General features: G+C 36.9%; 1 gene segment (V, D, J or C); it reads right to left on the reverse strand.

Moving 5' to 3' along the window:
- Positions 1-18,176, reverse strand: part of LOC137308051 (T-cell receptor alpha chain constant-like) — a 31,308-nt gene extending 13,132 nt beyond the window's left edge. Inside the window, 1 exon segment of the C gene segment in view lies at positions 18,032-18,176. Within this exon segment, the coding sequence occupies positions 18,032-18,161 (130 nt within the window).
- Between the last annotated feature and the right edge of the window lie 3,937 nt (positions 18,177-22,113).

The raw sequence follows: 22,113 nt of genomic DNA on the forward strand, positions 1-22,113 counted from the left end.
CTAATTCCTGGTCTCATTCTGATAAATCTCCTCTGCACCCTCTCCAAGGCCTTGACATCCTTCCTAAAGTGTGGTGCCCAGAATTGGAAGCACTAATCTAGCTGAGGTCTAACCAGTGATTTATTAAGGTTTAGCATAACTTCCTTGCTTTTGAACTCTATGGTTCTATTCATAAAGCCAAGAATCCCGTACGCTTTTTCTTAACAGAATGTGGAAGGTTTTCCACAGTAAAATCATCCAGACCACCACGTATAACCAATCTTTAACTTCCAAGGGTGATTCCATGTTATTGTGTTGGATATGGCAACATAAAATCTTACATTCAATGACAAACCCTTGAGCACCTGTTGTTCCTTATTTTGTTTTCAACTCTGCTAGTGTTCTTGGGCCATCTTGCCCAGTGCCCATCCGTATAAAGTACTGCCATATTCATATGTTGTTAAAATCGTTTGTAATGTTTGAAATACATATGTGCAGTTGCTAGTACATTTATGCAATGTAGTTTTGTTTATTAAATTACGTACTTGGTTGTACAGTTAGCTTGGTTCCTCTTCCAAAAGTCAGCACATCAGTTCCTCTATTATTCACACGTCGCTATAGCCCTTGACAAAATCTGTTCCTGTGACACTGGGTGATGTTTCATTCTGATTCTACCTTACAGAACTGTACCTTACAGTGGCACATTTCCCCAATCAAAGCAAATATTTGACATAACAAATTAATTCATTCTAAATTAAGGACAATTCGAACTCACTTAAGGCATTCGCTCCATCTCAATTGTCCATTTGAAATATCTATGCCTTGTACATTTGAGGAATCTACAAAGTAATAATAGATTCCTTGTCTTAGCGAACAACTTTGCCTTAACCTCTGCTCCACGTTGCTCCTAACGAGACAAAATGAAGTTCTAGCCAATCTCAACTAACTTTCTACAATGCCACTTACTTTATCATCCATTTTTAATATTTCTTTTCTATTACAATTCACGTACAGTGATCTTTTCTGTAGTCCCAGTTTCGCAACATAACAGCAAAAATCTGTGATTTAAAATTTCATTTGAGAGTTAGTGGAAGTGATGGATACTTCTGCATGTTGTTGGAAAAAGAAGATACTCTGTATTTGCTACTAGATTATCATGGACACTTTCAAAGTTCTGTTTCTCAGTCCTTCAAAACATAAGTGTGATGTGGAATTATTTACGAATGTGACAACTGGCTTTTTTGATCGAATAACTCAGTGGGTAGCACTCTCGCCTCTTGGTCGGAACGCTGTAGGTTCAAGTCCTACTGCAGAGAGTTGAGCATAAAACCTAGCCTCATATCTTACTGCAATACTGAGGGAGTAATGCACCGTCAGATGTGCCTGCTTTCAGGTGAGACATTAAACCAAGTCCCCATCTGCCCTCTCAACTGGACGTAAAAGATCCCATGGCAGTATTTCTGGGCCAATATTTATTCCTCAATCAACATCACTAAAAACAGAATGTCTGGTTATTAACACATTGCAGTTTGTGGGATCTTGCTGTGCGCAAATTGGCTGCCACATTTCTTACATTGCAACAGTGACTACACTTCTAAAGCACTTCATGGTCTGTAAAGCGCCCTGGGGCTTCCTGAGGTCGTGAAAGACGCTATAGCCTTTCAAATCTATCAAAATCTACGCTATACTTTTTAACCAGATTTAATTAATAGCAGTAATGTGATATTTTTGAAAATTGCGATCTGAAAATCACTTGATGAGGCACAAACTATTTGTAGAACTCAACTGCTGTAAATGTCATGCTTGTTATAGAGCTACATCAAATATCACACGCCAAGTTGGCATGAATAGCAGCATATTTACTAATGTCTTATTTTAATAATGAGTCCAACCAAAAAATATTGCAATTGCCTCTTTGCAAATAAAAGCTTTCATCACTTACAAACTTATTCTGTTTGGTAAGTGTTTTGTGGAAATTGAGAATAGTTCTGTACTTACTAGGTTCTACACTGAGACTAGTCCCTCTTCCAAATAATGGCTTGATGCCATCACTCACACAACGAAAGCCCCACTAACAAAAACTCTTAGCAATATTGGGTTTATTTCATGCCAATCAACCGTTGCATGCATTTCATTGACACAGCGCTAAAGAACCATCAGTATTTGGAGTGAAACTTTGGAAAGTTCACATTTGCCTGTAAGTTTATGACGGACAATCAGACAATATCTTCAATGCCACATAACTATTACATATACTTACATAGAGTTTACAGCACAGAAACAGGCCATTCGGCCCAATTGCCCTGTGCTGGTGTTTATGCTCTACACGAGCCTTCTCCAACTTTACTTCATCCAATCTTCTCTATTCCTTTCTCCCTCATGGACTTGTCTAGCTTCCCCTTAAAGGCATCTATGCTATTCGCCTGAACCACTCCATGTGGTAGCAAGTTCCAGATTCTAACCACGCTCTCCTGAATTCTTTATTGGAATTATTAAAGACTATCCTATCTTATATTGATGACCCCTAGTGTTGGACTCCCCTAGAAGTGGAAACATCTCCTCTACGTTTACCCTATCAAACCTCTTTACAATCTTAAAGACCTCTATTAGGTCACCTCTCAGCATTCTCTTTTCTAGATAAAAGAGCCCCGGCCTGTTCAGTCTTTCCTGATAGTTATTATTTACGTTTAATTGTAACGAACTGGCGATACTTATTAACAAAACGATGTTTTGCCTGTTATCAACATAATTAGCAAACAGAATTAAAATTCACTTACTAGGTTGAACCATTAGTTTGGTCCCGGATCCAAATATTAGCTTATTGAGATTATTCACACAGCATTACATGCTAGTACATAAACCCTTTAATTGTTACCAAGCATATAGACTATCTAAGAAATCAACTGTATGTTATATTTATGCTTGATCAATAGTCCACATTACAATATTAACATGTGCTTAATCTTGTATTGTTCTCAGTTTATTTAAATCAATTTAGATTTAGTAGGTCGCACACATTAATGCTACCTGTTTACACATTGTAAATATATAGTTTAATTTTGGCTGGATCTACTTTGTGTCCATTGACCAACTGCACATTATTTTGACCAGAATTTATCGAAAATTAATTTACATCGTTATTTTGGGTAACTATTATTCAGATCTTACCGGGATTAACAATGAGTTTGGTGCCGCTTCCAAATATCGTTTTACCATATCCTTGAGAAGCCACACAGTAATTTATCCCTCCACAAGAACTCAGGATAGCGGCGGTTCCCGATGTACCGCTGTCGCTACTCATTTATTCCAATTTTTATTTTAATTGCATGAAATAACGAAAAATTGTAATTGATATATTTGCTAGTTTATTCATGATAATTCTTTAATTTTTTTCAATCAGATTTGTGACATTATTCTTCCAAAACACAATGCTTACTGGGTTCCAAGGTTAGCCTAGTCCCACTTCCAAAATTAAGCTTGGAGGTTCAATCATTCACATGGTCCTACACTGCCTAACAAAGACCATCTGAGTTAATTATTATTCTGTGTCTATCTTAGCTTTGCAATTTAAAGTTAACAGTCAACAATTTTACCTATGAGTTTACTTTACATATATATTCGCATATGTCGTCTATCATCTGTCTATCTATCTATCTATCCAACTATCTATCTATTCACTTATCTATCTATCCACCTATCCAGCTATCCATCTATCTAGCTATCCATGTACAGGAATAAACCTAGTGTTTCATGCATTGCACATACAGTAACATGGACATATACACATATAGATGTATCAGTGCAAAACATCAAAAGGCATCCCTTGTCAATGATATTTGTTTAATGTCTATTAAGTAATTCCAACATTATAATAATATTGCATTGAGTATATATTGTTATTTCATCTGATCTCTATAAGTAGTCCAAACATTTTATGCCAGTTTTAGATGACCAATCGAGATAAACATGCAACAAACTCTAGAACTGTATTAGTTGAGTTGGCCAAGAGCTTCTATTGGGACAAAGTAAAAGCTGCAGTTCCGATTTTGTAACTAACATTCTAAATTATTTATCTAATAACTATTAGTTTACTTAGTCTACATATTGTAACACTTTACTTACTTGGTGTTACTTTTAACTTGCTTCCAGATCCGAATGTGAGTTTATTGCCATAATCCACACAGTATGATATACCAGTGCAAAAACCTACGCTCCTAATTCTGGTGCCTAATTCTCACAAGAAAATAGCTCTGACCATCTTATAGAATAGCAAATTGTAACGTTGCTACAATGCAGTGTAGTATAAAGAGGACTCTTTTACTCGCCTTTCCCTTCAATTAATATTTAATAGCCGCTCCCCTTCCTTTCTCCCTGGCTCTGAACTTGCTTAAAAACTGTTAAATCTCTAACTTCTTCCAGTTCTGATGCAAGGTCATCGACCTGAAACATTAACTCCATTTCTCTCTCCACAGATGCTGCCTGACCTGCTGAGTGTTTCCAGCATTTTCAGTTTATATTTCAGATTTCCAGCATCCGCAATATTTTGCTTTTGAATAGTTAATAATCCTTTCTTCAAATCATCTTTAATCTTGTTTGTTATGTATATATTTATGTCTGCCACGTCTTTATATACAACTTAACGTAACATATCACATAAAGTTAAATATTATACTTATTGGACTCTACAAAGATTTTGATCCCACTTCCAAAGGCGTGGAATTGTTTGGTTCAAAGAGTCTCATAGTAATACGCCCCTATTGAAATCCCCTCGTAATAACAAGAAACTCCATTTGCTGTTCAATTTCTTTTTTCAATAATTGTACTGAGCTCAAATTTGAATGGAAATCTTATAATTTTCTTATCAAATTGTCATTAGTATAATTCTGCTTCCAAATCATATTTCTAACAGGGGACATGGTATATTTCTAAAATAAATATGATGATGGCTATACTCCAGTAAGCAAAACAAATGAATGTTCCTGAAAAATAAGTATATTTTTGGTTTCAAGGCGAAATATTGCTAAACCCCAGAGTTATTTTTGTGCCATTTCCAAATACAATCATGTGTGCTCCGTAAGTCACACAGTATTACACTTCCATGGAAAACACATTTTCCTACTTGTGATCGCTCCAGTCAGGAGTGTGGAAGTTCAATAGGCTTAAATCCAAGACGCCATTAAGTCTTTTTGGAATAAGATATCAAAAATACATATTGCTGTAACGTTAGACAATTGTTAGACTTTTGGAATTTTACTCGTGACAAAATATAATAGTGATTCCATATTACAGATGTATAATCCTGGCTCGGTTAGGGTTTCTGTTGTTTAGTGTTGTTCTCATAGATCTTGCAAGGTATGACATTTAACTGCGTCCTTCAGAAAACCTGCACTGCCTTAAAACAATATTGATTGCGACAGAATCATAGTAAATCTTCACAGTTCAACTTCATTGTTCAAATCTTTTCATGGCCTCGCCCCTCTCCATCTCCTAACACCCTCTGAGAACTCTGCGTTCCTTCTATTCTGGCCTCTTGTGCATCCCTGATTTCCATTGCTGGCCATGCCATCAGTTGCCTAGGCCCTCAGCTCTGGAATTCCCTTCCAGAACACCCCCGCCTCTCCGCCCGTCCCTCTCCTCCTTTAAGAAGCTATGTAAAAGCTACCCCCTTCACCAAGCTTTTAGTCACCTTTTCCAATATCTCTTTACATGGCTCGGTGTCACATTCTGTTGGATAACGCCCCTGTGAAAAGCCTCGGGACGTTCAACTAAAGCGGCTATGTAAATGCAAATTGTTGCTTATTGCACCACACTATTTAGCATTTTCTCAAAGGGAAACTGTTCCATCCAGTTAATTATTTTAGATTAATAAGGTGAACAATGGCACACAATTAACTACACTTCTCATAACCATCACGCATAATACATGAATTATCATATCCATACTCCAATAAGCAGCGGCATAAATGTTCCAATAATAGGGATTAATTGAACATTTAGAGAAATTATTTGATAAATTATAGACAGTCCAGAGAACATTCACATATATGTGAGTAGATAGACAGTCCATAGATATTAATGAATACCTACTTGGCTCCACAGTTAACTTTGTCCCGTTTCCAAAGATAAGCTTGGTGCTACTTCCTAAATTCACACAGCATTGCGTCCTTTAGCAAAAACTCCCTTCAGATTAACTATAGCACATTATTGCTCTTTTTGGCAGTTATGTTTGAATATTTGGTATCGCCCAATCCTATTGTTGTGACATTACTTGTATAAACCGTCTTTAAATGACCATTGATATTTATTAGTCATATATGACTTATTTAGTCTGTTTATCGCCCAAGCATAACTTAGTTTTTCCATTAAAAATATACGATTACCACCCCTCAGTACTTCACTGGACTGTCATCTTGGATTATATGTTTCATCTATGAGGTGGAGATCCATCTTATCCTTAACGAAGACACCACATTCTTTGTAGAGTTGAGGATGGATTAAAATTAGTACCAAATGCTTTAAGGATGTCAACATCAATTCTGGTAAAGAGTAGTTTATTTTAAAGATGACTAATAATATGTAGGAAGACTGAAGAAGAGATTTCATGTGATTATTTTCACAGCTAGTCTATTGGAGAGAAAACACATGGTGATATAAAGCAACTTACTGGGTTGAACTCTGAGCTTTGTCCCAGCTCCAAATATCAAACTGTTGGAGTTTACATTCACACACCATTACACCCCTTAACAAAAATCCCTCCTTTCAAAATGATTCATCCCCTATCAATGTCCTGATTCAGATTAAGGACATCCAATTACCATTTTGGAAGTAGCTCAATTCGAAATTACATAATCACAAAGGTGTGAGCCTAATTACGTAAAACAAAATTTGATCCATATTTCAAATGGTTCTATACCATGCCTTTCTCTTATGTCGTAACGCATAAAACGGACATCCTTAAACATTCCCACTTACTTGGTATAACCGTGAGCCTGGTCCCAGATCCAAAGATCACCTTATCAGCAAAGTTCACACAGCCTGAAATGCTAATACTAAAACCTTTCCCAGCCAGCCATTCCCAGACAGAACATCACGTCACACTATTTGTTATTTCTTAAAATGCTGCACTTCACTGAATAAGGACATATTCCTGGTGCAATTGACATCAAATCCTATTGATTTAAATCACGTTTCATGGGAAAACAGCATTTAGTACAGCAATAATAGGTTTGGACCTCAATTCAACCGTCATCCTTAATACCTGGCATAAATATACTCTGTTCCCTGAAGATAAAAAATGCACAGAGATCTATGAATTATCTAAAATATTTAAAAATGTAATTATTAATAGTTACCAAGCGTTACGATGAGTTGAGTCCAATTCCAGACGTCAGCTTATCATATTCAATGTTCACACAGCACTGGTTCATTCACGAAAACTCAACCACGACAGTATAACTCTTGTTTGCTTATATTGCTTGTTTAGTTTTGGTTAATTTTTGTTCAACCCAGTCAATGAAATGACCAGACATTGTTATCGTATTTTCCGAATTAATCCAAATTACTCAATCAGCTTCAACACATTTTATTTACCTGACTTAAGATAATTCTAAAGTTATAGGCCATAACATCACGAATTTAAGATAGCTTATTCTACTTACTAGGTTCCACAGTTAGCTTCGTCCCGCTTCCAAAGGTAAGTTTGTTGTCGCTAGTATAAGCCACACAGTGCTATATTCCCTAACACAAAGTCTGAAGTTCATTCTGCTGCAAAGTCAATGCAACTCACTGCAGCTTCCAGATATAAATTCTAGCAGCAATGCTAGATTTTATTTACTAATTGCAGCATTACTTTCGAATTCCCTTCCTATATTTCATCTGACCTATCGTTATATAACAAGAATACATCTCGCGAATACGAGTTTAAAGCTTTTGTAACGGTCTAGATAAACAGTATGATACCTACTTGGCTGGACAGTAAGTTTTGTGCCCGATCCGAATAAGAGCTTGTAACCATTAATATCCTCCCACAGTGGCAATTAGTTTGACAAAAAACATTTGCCTGTCAAATCATCACTGTGAAAAGCATGGGAACGAATATAAATGAAAGATTTTGTGCCACTGTTGCCTCAATTCATTACAGAACTTGTCCAAATATAGAAACTGATTTAAATTCGCAAAATGTAGGCCCTTGTTCTTGTCTAAGTTTTGTCCCATTATGAAATGCCACCTCATGACTTAAAAAGCAATGGACCCATTCTCAAGAAAATTCAAATCCGCTTCATTATAATTGCCTGCAGCCAATGTTCTTTCTTGGTTTGTTCCAGTTAATCATATTGACACTCAGAAAGGGGAATGGGTGCAATGTTTTATTTGTTCATTATTTGATGCAAAATACTAACCTATGCAAATGTTCTTAAGTCTCATTAGACGTTAGATTTACATCCAGCGATGTGAATAATACCATGCCATTAACGACACTTACTTGGTTCCACAGTTAGTTTAGTCCCATTTCCAAAAATCAGTTTAGCAGCATTGCTATAACTCACACAATGACATACTTCATAACACAATCCCTGTAACTCCATTTGGCAGGATCGTATGTCACTACTTCTAATTTCAGGTAATCTGACAACATTTTCTATTTGCAAAACATTCCAGTGGGACACTATGGTTTCATTTGAGATTTAATTTTGTTCTACCAAATAAATGCAACGTCCCGGGGGTGAGGGGGCGGATATATGAGGAGAGGTTGAGTAGATTGGGACTCTACTCATTGGAGTTCAGAAGAATGAGAGGCGATCTTATTGAAACATATAAGATTGTGAAGGGGCTTGATCGGGTGGATGCGGTAAGGATGTTCCCAAGGATGGGTGAAACTAGAACTAGGGGGCATAATCTTAGAATAAGGGGCTGCTCTTTCAAAACTGAGATGAGGAGAAACTTCTTCACTCAGAGGGTAGTCGGTCTGTGGAATTTGCTGCCCCAGGAAGCTGTGGAAGCTACATCATTAAATAAATTTAAAACAGAAATAGACAGTATCCTAGAAGTAAAGGGAATTAGGGGTTACGGGAAGCGGGCAGGAAATTGGACATGAATTCAAATTTGAGGTTAGGATCAGATCAGCCATGATCTTATTGAATGGCGGAGCAGGCTCGAGGGGCCGATTGGCCTACTCCTGCTCCTATTTCTTATGTTCTTATGTTCTAAATTTCTTATGAACGAAATTTACATATTACATGAAATACATTGTTGTTTCACATACACCTTAAAACTTTCAATCCTAACAGATTAGCGACCACAATTCACATTTAATTTATTTTGCTGCAATTGAATTAAATACAGATTTGTAAACTCTTCATGTTCAATTGTATCCCATATTCTGGTTAATGATATTGATCAGGCAAATGACCAATGCTGTGATGCAAAATGCTCGGTGTATTCACCAATAGTACGCCATTTTCCTTCTTAGCTACCCTTTGCAATGTTAAAACGATTGCATTCATGTTATTTTAGGAGGTTTCTCAACAATATTAGCAGTCACATTTGCACTTTCAAATTGCGCTGACAAGTGTAAATTTGTATATCTCTAGCACCAATTAATCCAAACGTAAACAGTCCCATACTCACTTGGAATTACAGAGAGTTTGGTCCCGGTTCCGAATATGACTTTGTAACCAGTTCCATCCCTCCCACACTGAAAATTTGGTTCACAAAAACCCTCTTACTACCAAGTGAAGTATTATCACGATGCGCACTTATCAATATGTTCAGGGTGTAGAAAAAATATTAGGTTCTCATTGAGTTTACTTCATGGCAGTGATGGGTACCTCGATCACATTGTAAATTGAACAGATGGTACTGAGTTTTCTATGTTATAAACATTTTGCGAAACCTCACTGTACACAACTCACAACTGAAAAATCAATGCGATTTAGCATCAATGAACGTCATGGAACAAGGTTCATTTGTAAACGCTAGCTAAAGTGATTGTCATTAAAGAAATCTTGCCCTTTACCTCGATGTTTTGCACTTTTGACAATATTTCAACATTCAAAAATCATAAGGTGTGCAATATTTAAATATAAATGTTGGAAAAATACTAAGAATTTGTTTTTCTTGTGATTTATCCTCGATACTGCACTGAACATATTGTCCGCTGTAAAGTTATAACAGCATTTCTCTGAGAATCAGCACAGATAGTTTCACTTTACACAGAAATAATAGTATATAAATTGGTATATTGATGCACCCTTCATTTACAGGCTCAAAGTGAATACCATACTGAATCAACGTTGTCACTATTGAAAAAGAAAGTTTTGGAATAAGTTATCAATATTTTATTAAACCATGTACCTCCGACTACCACTTGAGCAATTGATTGCTGCTGATGCTTTCATTCATCAATATGCTATATTACTTACTGAGTGCTATGGTCAGTCTGGTCCCACTTCCAAATATCAAGGGATTTGCTGCCCCTGTATTCACACAGCGCCTAACGCCTTTACAAAAACATTTCCAGTCAACTGTTTGGATAATTACTCAGTTATTACTTTCTACTGTCCAACTAAAATGGCAACACTTCATCAACTTTGCTTCTAACTACCACCGCTCCCATTTCTTCACATGGCCCACCTCCCACTCTTCCCTTCCCTTTCTCAACTCCTCTATCTCCATTTCTAAATATGGGATGTCCACCAATGGCTACTTCAAAATGGCTCATCCTTTCCATGTCGCCCTCCATACTTCAACAGACCGATTTATTTATGTTTTCTTTGTTAATTATTTCAGGAAAATATAGATATGTCTTGCATCATTTAATTTGAAATTTCTGAAATGTTTGCAACGAAATAAACCCCTTCTACACAAGGACAACAATATTGATGAATTGGGATTTCAAAGACTTACTGGACGCCACGTTTAGCTTCGTTCCTGGTCCAAATGTGAGCTTTCCTGTTCCATCATTCACACAGTACCAATCACCGGTACAAAAACTGCTTCGTGCTATTTTGATTTCGGGAGGAACTTTTTTTTTGTTGATAATTAGACAATATTATCATCTCTAACAATTTCAGGACCAAACATTTCATGTGACTTCGTACTATGTATTTTTTCCAAACCTCTTTCTATCCTCAAATGTACTAGCGTCCTCCTTAAAACCCACAATATGGACATTTTTGCAGTTTGCAACATTATTCCAAACCGGTGTAGTTGCTCTGCCATTATCAACCCTACCATGGTTGAAAGACCACCTTATTCCACGAATAACTGCATTTGCACAACTTGCTAATTCACTATTTATTCTCATGTGACAACAAATCATCAAAACACACCAAAACCGCCAACATTGTTTCATAGTGAAGGTATCTTATTTATTAATATAACAAACGGCAACATACTTACTGGGTTCTACAAGTAGGTTGGTTCCTTTTCCAAATATTGGCTTATTCAGCACTCCTCCAGAATCGCACAGTGGGATATACCTGAACAAAAACCTGTTGTACTCAACTGCATTACCTTGTCCAGCCACCATGCCTTGCCTTCTCCATGCCCATCGCGAGCTGCTACTTTTAATTTACACTCAATATCTCCCTCGTATTCTAATATAATGCCAAACGAATCATGCAAGATCTTTGAGCACGGAATTATACGGAGAATAAACACATTTGCATTTTAGGATAATCAAAAATACACATTGCTGTAACGTTAGACAATTGTTAGACTTTTGGAATTTTACTAGTGACAAAATATAATAGTGATTCCACATTACAGAGGTATAATCCTGTCTCGGTTAGGGTTTCTGTTGTTATAGTGTTGTTCTCATAGATCTTTCAAGGTGTGTCATTTAACTGCGTCCTTCAGAAAACCTGCACTACCTTAAAACAATATTGATTGCGACAGAATCATAGTAAATCTTCACAGTTCAACTTCATTGTCCAAATCTTTTCATGGCCTCGTCCCTCTCCATCTCCTAACACCCTCTGAGAACTCTGCGTTCCTTCTATTCTGGCCTCTTGTGCATCCCTGATTTCCATCGCCCCACCATTGCTGGCCGTGCCATCAGCTGCCTCGGCCCTAAGCTCTGGAATTCCCTCCCTAAACACCTCCGCCTCTCCGCTCGTCCCTCTCCCCCTTCACCAAGCTTTTAGTCACCTTTTCCAATATCTGTTTACATGGCTTCGTGTCACATTCTGTTGGATAACGCCCCTGTGAAAAGCCTCGGGACGTTTAACTAAAGCGGCTATGTAAATGCAAATTGTTGTTTATTGCACCACACTACTTAGCATTTTCTCAAAGGGAAATTGATCCATGTAACCCTGTTCCATCCAGTTAATTATTTTAGATTAATAAGGTGAACAATGGCAGACAATTAACTGCACTTCTCATAACCATCACGCATAATACATGAATTATCATATCCATACTCCAATAAGCAGCGGCATAAATGTTCCAATAATAGGGATTAATTAAACATTTAGAGAAATTATTTGATAAATTATAGACAGTCCAGAGAACATACACATATATGTGAGTAGATAGACTGACAATAGATATTAATGAATACCTACTTGGCTCCACAGTTAACTTTGTCCCGTTTCCAAAGATAAGCTTAGTGCCAGTTCCTAAATTCACACAGCATTGCGTCCTTTAGCAAAAACTCCCTTCAGATTAACTATAGCACATTAATGCACTTTTTGGCAGTTATGTTTGAATACTTGGTATCGCCCAATCCTATTGTTGTGACATTACTTGTAAAAACCGTTTTTAAATGACCATTGATATTCATTAGTCATATATGACTTATTTAGTCTGTTTATCGCCCAAGCATAACTTACTTTTTCCATTAAAAATATACAGTTACCATTTCTAGATCAGTTCACCAGAACTCTCCTAAAGATTTCCAAGTACTTCTGAAAGTGGAACACCCCCTTAGTACTTCACTGGACTGTCATCTTGGATTATATGTTTAATCTGTGAGGTGGAGATCCATCTCTCAACTTTCTAATGCAAAGAATAGAGTGCCAGCAACTGAGCCAAGTTATGATTTATGACACTTCTCTCTCCCAATTTCTGTCGATTCTTTCATTAATGAAACCTTACGTTGTTCTATTACAACCATGTTTTTTTTTAATTTTCCCAATGGTTAACGTCAATAGCTCGTAATTAGTTTCCAGATTATTAGAAGCATCAATGTCTTTAACATAATTGGCGAATGTTTATAGGCACCATTTGGAATTTTCTAAAAATAGGTTACAACTAACTAATAATAATAATTAGACAATTGACTAATTTTTCACTTGTAAAAGAGAGTAATATTTGATCAAACCTAAAGCCAACCGATAAAGTAAATATCGAATACAATCTCAGAGCTAAAATAATGAACTTGAGACCATTTCATACGGTCACTTCCTTATGGATCAAATACTTTATTATTTCTTTCTGTTCATTAGCAGACTAGGTGCACTATTGTTGAAAACTCTTTAATAAAAATTAAATACATCACCACTGCCAAAATTTTTGCTACCACCGTTTAGTTGCTATAAATTTCACATTATCTTGTCGCACCACAACAAAGCAGAAATATATACTAATCCCAACTCCACTATCAATTTGTATAGATTATGCGAGGGCCACAACAATGTATTTAATGAAAAATTAAGAACAATGAAAACGATTAGGATCGCATTCAGACCATTAGCTTATTTCATCATCGAGCTCTCTTTTGAAATGCCATTCAGAAACTTGTAAAGTCTTATCTTATCCTTAACTAAGACACCACATTCTTTGTAGAGTTAAGGATGGATTAAAATTAGTACCAAATGCTTTAAGGATGCCAACATCAATTCTGGTAAAGAGTAGTTTATTTTAAAGATGACTAATAATATGTGGGAAGACTGAAGAAGAGATTTCATGTGATTATTTTCACAGCTAGTCTATTGGAGAGAAAACACATGGTGATATAAAGCAACTTACTGGGTTGAACTCTGAGCTTTGTCCCAGCTCCAAATATCAAACTGTAGGTGTTTGCATTCACACACCATTACACCCCTTAACAAAAATCCCTCCTTTCAAAATGATTCATCCCCTATCAATGTCCTGATTCAGATTAAGGACATCCAATTACCATTTTGGAAGTAGCTCAATTCGAAATTACATAACCACAAAGGTGTGAGCCTAATTACGTAAAACAAAATTTGATCCATATTTCAATTAGTTCTATACCATGCCTTTCTCTTATGTCGTAACGCATAAATCGGACATCCTTAAACATTCCCACTTACTTGGTATAACCGTGAGCCTGGTCCCAGATCCAAAGATCACCTTATCAGCAAAGTTCACACAGCCTGAAATGCTAATACTAAAACCTTTCCCAGCCAGCCATTCCCAGACAGAACATCACGTCACACTATTTGTTATTTCTTAAAATGCTGCACTTCACTGAGTAATGACAAATTCCTGGTCCAATTGACATCAAATCCTTTTGATTTAAATCACGTTTCATGGGAAAACAGCATTTAGTACAGCAATAATAGGTTTGGACCTAAATTCAACCGTCATCCCTAATACCTGCCATAAATATACTCTGTTCGCTGAAGATATAAAATGCTCAGAAATCTATGAATTATCTAAAATAATTTTTGTTCAACCCAGTCAATGGAATGACCAGACATTGTTATCGTATTTTTCGAATTAATCCAAATTACTCAATCAGCTTCAACACATTTTATTTACCTGGCTTAAGATAATTCTAAAGTTATAGGCCATAACATCACTAATTTAAGATAGCTTATTCTACTTACTAGGTTCCACAGTTAGCTTCGTTCCGCTTCCAAAAGTAAGTATGTTGTTGCCAGTATAAGCCACACAGTGCTATATTCCCTAACACAAAGTCTTAAGTTCATTCTGCAGCAATACTCAATGCAACTCACGACAGCTTCCAGATATAAATTCTAGCAGCAATGCTAGATTTTATTTCCTAATTGCAGCATTACTTTCGAATTCCCTTCCTGAATTTCATCTGACCTATCATTATATAACAAGAATACATCTCGCGAATACGAGTTTAAAGATTTTGTAACGGTCTTGATAAACAGTATAATACCTATTTGGCTGGACAGTAAGTTTGGTGCCAGATCTGAATAAGAGTTTGTAACCATTAATATCCTCCCACAATGGCAATTAGTTTGACAAGATCCATTTGTTTGTCAAACCATCCCTGTGAAAAGCATGGGAACGAATATAATTGAAAGATTGGGTGCCACTGTTGCCTCAATTCATTACAGAACTTGTCCAATTATAGAAACTGATCTAAATTCGCAAAATTTAGGCCCTTGTTCTTGTCTAAGTTTTGTCCCATTACGAAATGCCACCTCTTGACTTAAAAAGCAATGGACCCATTCTCACGAAAATTCAAATTCGCTGCATTATAATTGTCCGAGGCAAAGGTTCTTTCTTGGTTTGTTCCAGTTAATCATATTAGCACTCAGAAAGGGGAATGGGTGCAATTTTTTATTTGTTCATTGTTTGATGTAAAATACTAACCTATGCAAATGTTCATAAGTCTCATTAGACGTTAGATTTACATCCAGCGATGTGAATAATACCATGCCATTAACGACACTTACTTGGTTCCACAGTTAGTTTAGTCCCATTTCCAAAAATCAGTTTAGCAGCATTGCTATAATTCACACAATGACATACTTCATAACACAATCCCTGTAACTCTATTTGGCAGCATCGTATGTCACTACTTCTAAATTCAGGCAATCTGACGACATGTTCTGTTTGCAAAACATTCCAGTGGGACATTATGGTGTCATTTAAAATTTAATTTTGTTCTACCAAATAAATGAAACGTCCCAAATTTCATATGAACTAAATTTACATATTACATGAAATTCATTGTTGTTTCACATACACCTTAACACTTTCAATCCTAACAGATTAGCGACCACAATTCACATTTAATTTATTTTGCTGCAATTGAATTAAAAACAGATTTGTAAACTCTTCATGCTCAATTGTATCCCATATTCTGGTTAATGATATTGATCAGGCAAATGACAAATGCTGTGATGCAAAATACGAAGGTGTATTCACCAATAGTACGCCATTTTCCTTCTTAGCTACCCTTTGCAATGTTAAAACGATTGCATTCATGTTATTTTAGGAGGTTTTTCAACAATATTAGCAGTCATATTTGCACTTTCAAATTGCCCTGAGAAGTGTAAATTTGTATATCTCTAGCACCAATTAATCCAAATGTAAACAGTCCCATACTCACTTGGAATCACAGAGAGTTTGGTCCCGGTTCCGAATATGACGTTATAACCAGCTCCATCCCTCCCACAGTGAAAATTTGGTTCACAAAAACCCTCTTACTACCAAGTGAAGTATTATCACGATGCGCACTTATCAATATGTTCAGGGTGTAGAAAAATGTTAGGTTCTCATTGAGTTTACTTCATGGCAGTGATGGGTACCTCGATCACATTGTAAATTGAACAGATGGTACTGAGTTTTCTATGTTATAATCATTTTGCGAAACCTCACTGTACACAACTCACAACTGACAAATTAATGCGATTTAGCATCAATGAACGTCATGGAACAAGGTTCATTTGTAAACGCTAGCTAAAGTGATTGTCATTAAAGAAATCTTGCCCTTTACCTCGATGTTTTGCACTTTTGACAATATTTCAACAATCAAATATAATAAGGGCTGCAATATTTAAATACTAATGTTAGAAAAATACTAAGGATATATTTTTCTTTTGATTTATTCTCGATACTGCACTGTACATATTGTCCACTGTAAAGTTATAACAGCATTTCTCTGAGAATCAGCACAGATATTTTCATTTTACACAGAAATAATAGTATATACATTGGTATATTGATGCACCCTTCATTTACAGGCTCAAAGTCAATACCATACTGAATCAACGTTGGCGCTATTTAAAGAGAAACTTTTGGAGTAAGTTATCAATATTTTATTAAACCATGTACCTCCGACTACCACTTGAGCAATTGATTGCTGCTGATGCTTTCATTCATCAATGTGTTATATTACTTACTGAGTGCTATGGTCAGTCTGGTCCCACTTCCAAATACCAGGGGATCTGCTCCCCCTGTATTCACACAGCGCCTAACGCCTTTACAAAAACCTTTCCAGTCAACTGTTTAGATAATTACTCAATTATTTCTTTTTACTGTCCAACTAAAATGACAACACTTCATCAACTTTGCTTCTAACTACCACCGCTCCCATTCCTTCACATGGCCCACCTCCCACTCTTCCCTTCCCTTTCTCAACTCCTCTATCTCCATTTCTAAATATGGGATGTTCACCAATGGCTACTTCAAAATGGCACACCCTTTCCATGTCGCCCTCCATACTTCAACAGACCGATTTATTTATGTTTTCTTTGTTAATTATTTCAGGAAAATATAGATATGTCTTACTTCGCTAAATTTGAAATTTCTGAAATATTTGCAACAAAATAAACCCATCGACACAAGGAGAAGAATATTGATGAATTGGGATTTCAAAGACTTACTGGGCACCACGTTTAACTTCGTTCCTGGTCCAAATGTTAGCTTTCTTGTTGCATCATTCACACAGTACCAATCACCGTTACAAAAACTGCTTCGTGCTATTTTGATGTAGGGAGGAATTTTTTTTTTGTTGATAATTAGACAATATTTTAATCTCCAACAATTTCAGGACCAAACATTTCACGTGACTTCGTACTATGTATTTTTTCCAAACCTCTTTCTATCCTCAAATGTACTAGCGTCCTACTCAAAACCCACAATATGGACATTTTTGCAGTTTGCAACATTATTCCAAACCGGTGTAGTTGGACTGCCATTATCAACCCTACCACGGTTTAAAGACCACATTATTCCACGAATAACTGCATTTGCACAACTTGCTAATTCACTATTTATTTTGTGTGACAACAAATCATCAAAACAAACCAAAACCGCGAGCATTGTTTCATAGCGAGGGTATCTTATTTATTAATATAACAAACGGCAACATACTTACTGGGTTCTACAAGTAGGCTGGTTCCTTTTCCAAATATTAGCTTATCCAGCCCTCCTCCAGAATCGCACAGTGGTATATACCTGAACAAAAACCTGTTGTACTCAACTGCATTACCTTGTCCAGCCACCATGTCTTGCCTTCTCCATGCCCATCGCGAGCTGCTACTTTTAATTTACACTCAATGTCTCCCTCGTATTCTAATATAATGCCAAACGAACCATGCAAGATATTTGAGCACGGAATCATACGGAGAATAAACACATTAGGATTTTAGGATAATGTCAAAATATTTGTCGAGTTTACTAGCTACTGCCAAAACATAAGCAAAAAAAGGGTGACGCCCTGCAAAAATATTATTATGATATTTTCGATAGGAAAAAGTGTACCAGTTTTCAATGAAACCGGGAATCCAAACAACATTTCGATTTCAATGTTGTTGGGCCAGAGTTCCTGCTCACTATTTCCCCAGTCTTGGTTACTTATATTACCTTTCATGTAAAACACATGACAATAATTTATTACAAACCGTCTGCCAGTAATACGAGTCGTTGGAGATTATAGACTTAAAAAATCTTTCTGATACATTTCCCTGACAAAAATCGCCAAGATTCTAATATTGGTAGATTTTTCCGACATTTCCATTGTTCATTTTCTTGTTCCTTGAATGAACTTTCTGATTCATATTCTAACTAAAGCACAATATTTATTTTTGGCAAATATAACTACACCACAATACAATGCATATGGTTTTGTTAATGAAAAGCTAATCTTGAATAAACATGTAGACATATTGTCAGCCTTTAAAGAAAGTAACAAGGTTTATACATCTTGCAGTACCAGTCAGTAATTTAAATCTATTTTGGTAGCAACATTTTCAAAAGATATTGATCTCATTATCATCCGTTCTAGGTAATCATTCATTTAAAAAAAATTAATTGTATTGCATTTTTGGCTTTTAATATGTATGTTTTACAGGACACATGGTATTAAGATTAATCTGACTTGAACTCTGTTTGGTACAAGTTAGTGACTCACTGCAAATTCGAGGCTGTAGCATTTTTAAATGGCAGTTTATTTCGCCAAATTGTGGCTCTAAGTGAAATCCTCCCCAGATTTATAGATTCAAGTATTATTTTTTGTTAGATTAATGAACCGACTATTATAAGTTATTACAAATCACGTCATTTGTGCTCCCTTGAATATAGAAGATTAAGGGGTGATCTAGTTGAAGTGTTAAATTTGATTAAATGATTTGAAAGGGTAGATAGATAGAATCTATTTCCTCTGGTGGGAGAGTCCAGAACAAGGGGGCATAACCTTAAAATTATAGTTAGGTGTTCGGGGTAATGTCAGAAAGCACTTCTTTACACAAAGGGCAATGGGAATCTAGAAACTCTCTCTCCCAAAAAGCTGTTGAGGCTGGGGTGAAATGAAAGGTTCAAAACTGAGATTGATAGATTTTTGTTGGGCAAGGGTATTAAGGGTTACTGAACCAAGGTGGGTAGATGGAGTTAAGATATAATTCAGCCATGATCTAATTGAATGGCGGAATGGGCTCGAGGGGCTGAATGGCCTACTTTTCCCAGGATGTCCTTATGTTCCTATGACAGCTTTGGATCAATAATATTGCTTTAATTCAGATTCTTGTAATAAAACATTCTATGGCATTGTGGAGATTTCTAGGCACTTTGTTGGGGTGGGGGGAGGATAGGGAGGGAAAAGTGAGTACTCACTCGGTATCACAACGAGTTTAGTCCCAGTTCCAAATATGAGCTCCTTAGTCCCTCCAATATTCACACACCAATAAACATCCTAACAAAAACCAGCCTCTGTGGACGCAATTATACTTCACACACATTCTCAGTTGCTGTCTCTCTACTGTGAATTCTGCAGTCAGGGCAAGCATCAGAATATATTGTCCACATGAGTTATTACTTTATTCCTGAGCATCAGTGTTGTAACTGGAAGTCTTTGAAGATTTTTTTTTGCGTTGCTTCATTATATTATCACAGAAATAGACTGCAGACTTTCATATTATTTTACCTTGACCGATTGAATGCAACAATTAAAATATGTGAGATTATTGATTAGCACTCAAGAACTGTGCTGGATAAAGTCAAAAAGCCCACTGTACGTGTCGCATAGGGCTTATTAGAAACACTTTCGTACATGCTTGATAGATATACTAAATGCCAGGACCCCTGTAATTTCTCCTGAAATAATACAACCATTTATATATATTTCTATTTGATTCGATCCTCATATCAAAATTACACACATACAGTTCCTCTTCTCCACTGTTTGATGGACGACCTGTTTAAACATTAATCATTCAACCCCAAGTCAATTAAACATAAATTGGATTATTTTCTACTAAAAGCGATATTGTATTTTAGAGAAGATAAAAGCAACAGACTTACTTGGGACTACAGTTAGCCGAGTTCCATTTCCAAATATTAGCTTGCTCCCTGCTATATTATTCACACAGTGCAAAACGTCTCAACAAAAACTATGTGCACTCTACCGCTGTCTTCTGTTACATGCACGGTATGTCAAGAGGAATTCGATAGCAATGAGAGGGGGAAAATGGCTGCATTTTCTCCTCCCTAGACCAGGGGTGATGAGGTCAGCAATAGCACCTGTGGTGTCTCCCCATTTAAAATTGAGGAAGTTAACACCGACTACGGATATAATCTGGGACATTGCTCACTGACCCACATTGGCTCAGGGTCTGGCAACGCTGCGATTAAAAATTCTCACCCTTGTTTTCAAACCCCTCCATGGCCTCGCCCCCTCCCTATCTCTGTAAACTCCTCCAGCCCTACAACCCCCCGAGGTCTCTGCTCTCCTCCAATTCTGGCCTCTTGCCCATCCCCGATTTTCATCGCTCCATCATTGGCGGCCGTGCCTTCAGCTGCCAAGCTCTGGAATTCCCTCCCTTAACCTCCCCGCTCTCTACCTCTCTCTCTCCTTCTCCAGAACGCTCCTTAAAGCTGACATCCTTACCTGTCTTATTATCTCCTTAATTAGCTCGGAGCCAATTTTTGTTTGATAATCGCTCCTGTGAAGCGCCTTGGGACATTTTACGAGAATAAAGGCGCTACATAAATGCAAGTTGTTGTTGTAACAGTCACCGTTACAAACTGGACAACATCAAACCATTTGAGAGCTGCAGAATTGTCTCCTTCAGTTACTTAATGTAGAGATCCATAGAACCAAGGAATTGAACACATCTATTCCTTGCTTCTATTGATCTCTACAATGGGTTGGAATCCCCAGAGTTCCAGAGAATGTTTCAACAGGGAAGTAAGCAAACTGAGATGATTTTGACCGCTTTTACTATAGGTCAGATATTAAGCAGTAAATTGACATTTCAGTACTCACTGGGTCGCACGACTAACTTGGTGCCACTTCCAAATGTTAGTTTGTAACCTCCACCACCAGATGCCACACAGCGTTACACGCCATTGCAAAAATGCCGAGCCTGGGACCTTCCCCTTATCACTGATGCAGTCCATCGAGTCTTTTAACGGCATTGTGACACTTCAAATAATAATCCCGTTTTTTGGACTTATGCAAGGGGCGAAATTTGGATATGGGTTGGGACGCAAAACAGGCGGTATCACATCAGCCGTCCGGTATTCAGTTAAATTGCCTGAATGGAATAATGCGATTCCATCTGTTTTGCGTCCCCGCCTATAACCAATCTCACCCCATTCTGTTCTGCAATTAACACGGGTATTACATCAACCTGATCCTCTTAGCAGTGATAAATTCACAAGATAGCCTTCGAAATGAATCTTAAACTTTTCTATAAAATTTTAATTGAATAACGTTCTGCATAATGTGTTTGTCTATCATTTTTTTTCTGTCTATCAGGACCAATTTGACACCACTAAGGGGAATATTTTACGCATTTACATTAAAAAGAGACACTAAGGCTTCTAGTTTCTCCCTATGTAATTGGCAAAGACAGGTTGCTAATGTTTCGAGGCAATGCACTTACTCGGTTCAACAGTAAGTCTTGTCCCAGGCCCAAATATCTGTTTGAATCCTCCTGCATCTCTCACACAGCATTCAGT

The sequence above is a fragment of the Heptranchias perlo genome, unplaced genomic scaffold, assembly GCF_035084215.1.
Source record: "Heptranchias perlo isolate sHepPer1 unplaced genomic scaffold, sHepPer1.hap1 HAP1_SCAFFOLD_118, whole genome shotgun sequence".
NCBI lineage: Eukaryota > Metazoa > Chordata > Chondrichthyes > Hexanchiformes > Hexanchidae > Heptranchias > Heptranchias perlo.